General features: G+C 55.5%; 2 protein-coding genes across 2 annotated transcripts; one reads left to right on the top strand and one right to left on the bottom strand.

The window, feature by feature from the left end:
• Positions 1-2132: 2132 nt before the first annotated feature.
• On the top strand, positions 2133-4039 carry LOC127342878 (uncharacterized). Its single transcript, XM_051368898.2, has 3 exons — positions 2133-2553; positions 3095-3181; positions 3623-4039. The coding sequence occupies exons 1-3, from the start codon at positions 2148-2150 to the stop codon at positions 3787-3789; spliced, it is 660 nt and encodes a 219-aa protein (XP_051224858.1). The 5' UTR covers positions 2133-2147; the 3' UTR covers positions 3790-4039.
• Positions 4040-4187: 148 nt separating this feature from the next.
• Positions 4188-4905, bottom strand: LOC127342879 (uncharacterized). The gene has a single exon (XM_051368899.1). It carries the CDS (start codon positions 4856-4858, stop codon positions 4307-4309), a length of 552 nt encoding a protein of 183 aa, XP_051224859.1. The 5' UTR covers positions 4859-4905; the 3' UTR covers positions 4188-4306.
• Between the last annotated feature and the right edge of the window lie 234 nt (positions 4906-5139).

Here is a 5139-nt window from a genome sequence, read left to right as displayed (position 1 = left end):
CCGGACGTGCTATTCGAGTTCGTACTCGTCCTCAAGGGCGACCCGCGCAACTTACAGAGGCTGCCGGACTCTTTCGCCGACTACGTCGCCGGCGACGACCGCCCGCGCACGATGCATCTGCGGGAGGCTGCGTGCGGCTACTACCGGTGGATCGTCGACGTGATCTACGACGCGCGCGACAAGATGTACCTCAACATCGGCTGGGAGAAGTTCGCGCGGCACCACAGCCTCGAAGCCGGCTTCATCCTCCTGTTCTCCTACTTCGGCGACAGGGACATGAGCATCAAGGTCTTCGACGAGACGCGCTGCCGCCGGGACTACCACGGCGACAGCACCGACGAGGAGGACGACTGATGATGAAGAGTGTTATTTCTTCGCAGCGAATACGTGCACGGAAGTTTCTGGCTGTTCGCCTCATCGGTAGAACCAACAAGGGCACCATCCTCCCGCTGGATTTTCCAGTTTGGGTGATTGGGTGTGCCCTCGAGTGTTCTTTCTTAGCAGCGAACACAGGAAACCTTCGATGCACGGCCTAGTTAAATTTAGTTTTTTTGAATTTTTTTATATTTGTGTCCACGATGGTTCAAACTATGTATTAGAGCACGTCTAACAGGCCCCGTATAACCCGCCCACCCCGTAAAATTCCGGCGGGATACGGGGCAGGCGCGATATGGGCCGTCTAGCAGGCCCCGTATTCGGGCCGGCCCGTTTCGGCGGAATACGGGGCCCAGGAAATCGGCCCCGTCGCCCCCTACTTATACTGGGCGCAGGTGCGAGTGAGGGGTTAACCCCTCACTCGCAACCCTAGCTCCGCCGTGCGCTGCCGCCTCCGTAGTTAGCTCCGGCGAGCAATTCCTCACTCCCCCGCGCCGCATTCCACCCCAGCTCCGGCATGGACGCCCGCCGCCGCAGTACCTCATCGCCGGCGAGCGGATCGAAGCGATCCCGCTCGCCGGACACCGTTGAGGAGGCGTGGCGGCTCCAGTGCAAGAGATCCGCCGCCGGGATTCGCTCCGGGAGTTCACCGCGGGTGGGCGGTGGTACCGACAAGACCCGCCGCTCAAGCCGATGAGCGGTGGAGCCTTCGAGAAGTGGCTCGCCGACTGGCAGCGTGACCGCGCGTCGAAGGCGGCATGGGCGGCGAGCATCGGCAGCACCAGCGGCGGAGGAAGCGGAGGAGATCCGCGAGCCAGCGAGGAGGAAGCGGAGGCGGCAGAGGAGGAGGCGGCCTTCCGGCGTGCGGTGGCCGAATCCGAGAATGATGCCGCCGAGAAGGCTCGGGCGGAGGCAGAGGAGGAGGCGGCGGCCATCGCCGCCGTCCGCGAGTTCGAGGCGCGGGAGGCGCAGGAGGAGGCGGCCTCCATCGCGTTCATCCCATTCGTCATCCTTGACGAATAGATGTAGGATAGATGTAGGTATGATCGCAATGTATGTATGATCCGTAGTATGATCAATGAAGATGAACTTCCCGGGGTTTTAATTTTTGAAAATACGGGGCGAAATACGGGGTCTGCTAGACAGAATGACTCTTCCGTTAGCAATTTTTCGATACGGGGCGAAATGCGATCGTTATACGGGGCATATGAATACGGGGCCTGTTAGACATGCTCTTAGTTTGTGGAAAACCATGTTACAAACTGTGTCTTCGTGTAAACCACGTTCCCAATTATGTATTAATTTGTGGAAATTGAAATAAAAATGCCAAAAAAGTATTTTAAATATTTGGGGGAGACATTTGGGGGACACGGCTGGCTGGGGAGCGACATCCCTTAAACGCGGCACGAATAAAACACATCCCCAAACGCTCAATCTGGCGCGGTTTGGGGACGATTTGGGAGACGCGGGATTCAAATTCAAATACCGAAGTGGAGTACGCCGTGACCACCGTGCGATCGATGCAGTGCCCGTAAGAATCAGAACCCGTAGTTTGCGCCGCCTTTACCAGCCGGTGGCAGATGACAGCTAGCAACAGGTGCACAGGATCGTTGCGAGCCATCCGATGGGCCCAAGTTTGCGCCGCCTTTATAAACAGACGGACAGGATCACACCTCGTCAGCCCATCCATTGCTCCTCTCCAAAACCACCCACGCACGGCAATCACCTCACCACCCACGCCGCGCAGACCCAGAGAGAGAGAGTGCCGTGACATGGCCCCCACCGCCGCCCTCCTCCTCGTCTCCGCCGTCGCCATCCTCCTCGCCCCCGCCGCCTCTGCCGCGACGTCCGAGGTGCCGCCGGCGACGCCGTGCGCGGCGGCCATCGTGTCCTTCTCGCCGTGCCTGGCGCACGTCGCGCTGGTGGAGCCGCCCGCCCTGCCCGCGCCCGCGCCCACCGCCGCCTGCTGCGCGGCGTTCCTGCGGGCCGTCTCCGCCGGGGACGGCGAGGGCGGGGGAGGCGAGGGGTGCTTCTGCTACCTGCTCCGCGACCCGCTCCTCCTCGGCTTCCCCGTCGACCTCGCGCGCCTCGGCGCGCTCCTCCCCACCTGCGCCTCCGCCAACGCCTCCCCCGCCACCACCGTCGAGGCCGAAACCCTCTTCGCCGACAAGTGCAGAGGTGCCAAACTTCTCCATCCTCCCCCCGCTCCTCCCTCTGTATGTCCTTGCAGTACGTATGCTTCGACCGAATGTCGGGCACACCCTATGTTGTGGCGTTCTCGTTGATCACCGCTCAAAATACAAGTTACTTTCTAATCTGCGTATCATTATTGTGTTCTCGCTCCTTGTACAACCACATTTGTGCTGGTAGATCAGTAGATGCGGGATATTATTACTTCTGCATTTCTGAACTGGATTTATTTATTTCTGTTGAGGAGAAGATATAGTGAGGCCCAGAATTGTCTCATGTCCCCGAAGAACTGTATTCCTTATGCATTTCTGCTACTACAATTAGTCACGACTGCTGAGCACTTTAGCAGCCTGTTGGATTGCTTGTTAGATATACTATGGATTCCACGCAGTTTTAGCGATGTTTACTGTCAGTTAAAGGCGGTCGTGACTTGGTGGTTTCTCTTAAAGAGTTCACAAACGTAAATTATAAAATTGAAGCAACAAATGTCTTAGTACTATTCGCTAACTCGATTTGCCAACTGAAACAGAGCTCAAGTCACTGCCTGAGATGCATTTTGCACCTCCATCGCCACCTCCAACTCCACCTGCACCTTCCGCACCAAAACTTTCTCCAGGTAAACCAATTCTCTGCGTGTCTAATGTTTCCACGGATCAGTGTTCAGTTATGCTATTCTGAAGAAGAATAAAAACAATGTGCATTTTGGCAGACATGTCAAGCTTGAATGTATTTTTTGTCTTGGAAGTGTGGTACCCATTTCGTGTTCTATGCCGCAGCTGTACAGGTTCAAACTTCACTATAGATTGCACCACATACTCTCTACTTGTACTGGATGTCTCTGTTCTCTCCAGTTGTAACTGTGCCTACTAATTTCATCATCGAATCTCCTGCTGACATTCTCTGCTTTGCTTGCACTGCTCTGTTATGCTCTAGCTGCTCCTTCTATTCTGTTTAGCCTGAGTAGTCCATTTTGGTCGTTTGAACACTGGGATGTCTTTCTTGAATCGCTGGGCATACTTCATGTACACTAGTTAATCTGATGTGATTGCCTCTGCAGCTACCGTTGAAGAACCAGCGTCCCCGCCCCAGGAGATGGAGGAGCATTCGACATCGACGCCTGTCACGCCAGCTGATCGTTCGGGATCGGATGCCTTGTGTGCCTGCCGGGTTTTCCTTGTGGCGTTGGTCTTCGCAGCAGCAGTCTTGATCACGCTGCAGTTCTGATAGATGTTGGCCAGAAAGCTTTCGATACATACCTGTGCCTGCTGCGTCATTCTTGCTCGGACCCTTTTGTTGCATATGTACGCTGAGGCTGCCACATGATACATGGCACGATATATACCTGAAAACCCTTCCTGACCGGTGCAGTTTTTTTTTCGCGTGCATTTTTCATGATCTGGCAGTGCAAGTAACTGTTTTCCGGTGGCAATACATGCACAGCGATCTGTATACATTCAGATTTATCGAATGCAGTTTAGTTCCTCTGCTGACTGTCTCTCTGAATCTGCATACATTTTTCTTGTGCTTGTTCAAAGACAGAGAACTCACTGAAATTATAGTATTGCACTATATACAGAAGTGTGCAGTTCGCACGGAGAAATTCAGAGTTACGCCCTTGAAAATAAGCAAAACAGGAGTAGATACTGGCATTGAAAATTAAGCAAAAAACAGAAGTAAATAGCATGATCAGCGGAATACAGCATTACATGGCAACGGTGCGTGATCGCCGGCAGAACAAGTTCTAGGCGCGGCACGTAAGCAGTGACAGTACCCCTGCTGCCAAGACGAAGGAGGCGAGGAGCTGAGAGGACATGCTCCGGTGGGCGCTGGACGGGTAGTACTGCGGGTACAACTGCCCCGGCGTCTCGTACGTGTTGCTCCACGGGTACCCGTACTGCCCAGCCGGCGGTGTAAGGTAGTACCCGGCCTCCGCCGGCGGAGTGTAGTAGTACACCGGCGTCGGCTCAGGCTTCGTCGTCGGCGGGTAGTACACTGGCCTCGGCTCAGCCTCCGTCGGCGGCGGGTAGTACTTCGGCGTCGGAATTGGCTCTGGCTCCGGCTCCGGCTCCGGCTCGGGCTCGGGCTTAGGCTCCGGTTTTGGCTCCGGCTCGGACGGCGGCGGGTGGCGCGCCGGCACCGCCGGCGGGAGCGGGTGCGGATCCACGTCGCAGACGCACATGAGGCACTTGCACTTGTCCTCGGTCACTCCGGCCGTTGCAGGGGACACCACCACCATCGCCAGGGACACGAGGAGGATCGCCCGCAGAGGCAACATTTGGCTTGATTGTCTCATGCTCTTGTGTCAAAGACCAGCAAACACATCTCACTAACCAGAGTGAGCCGAGATGCCGTATATGTATGTGAACTGGACAACCCGAGTCTTAAGTTGGTGCATATCCTAAGTAGGCTTTGGTATGCTGGTGCAACTACTGCTAATTTAATTTCTCAAGTGTATGCGTGCGTTGCACGCTCTGTTTCAGCAAGCCACGGGACCAAACCAAATATTAGCGCTCACTTTAATCTGTTCGGTTGCGCTTACATCACGATTTGTCTCGCAACCAGTCACTGGGTAAG

This window comes from Lolium perenne, chromosome 3 (genome assembly GCF_019359855.2).
Source record: "Lolium perenne isolate Kyuss_39 chromosome 3, Kyuss_2.0, whole genome shotgun sequence".
Lineage (NCBI taxonomy): Eukaryota > Viridiplantae > Streptophyta > Magnoliopsida > Poales > Poaceae > Lolium > Lolium perenne.
Note: the sequence above shows the minus strand (reverse complement) of the source record. Positions and strands in the feature narration are given on the sequence as shown.

Excerpts from the sequence above, each read along its gene's own strand:
- LOC127342879 (XM_051368899.1), bottom strand. The coding sequence starts at position 4,858 with ATGAGACAATCAAGCCAAATGTTGCCTCTGCGGGCGATCCTCCTCGTG.
- LOC127342878 (XM_051368898.2), top strand. The coding sequence starts at position 2,148 with ATGGCCCCCACCGCCGCCCTCCTCCTCGTCTCCGCCGTCGCCATCCTC. Across the intron at positions 2,554-3,094 it reads CTTCGCCGACAAGTGCAGAG|AGCTCAAGTCACTGCCTGAG; the intron begins GTGCCAAACTTC and ends CAACTGAAACAG. Across the intron at positions 3,182-3,622 it reads CGCACCAAAACTTTCTCCAG|CTACCGTTGAAGAACCAGCG; the intron begins GTAAACCAATTC and ends TTGCCTCTGCAG.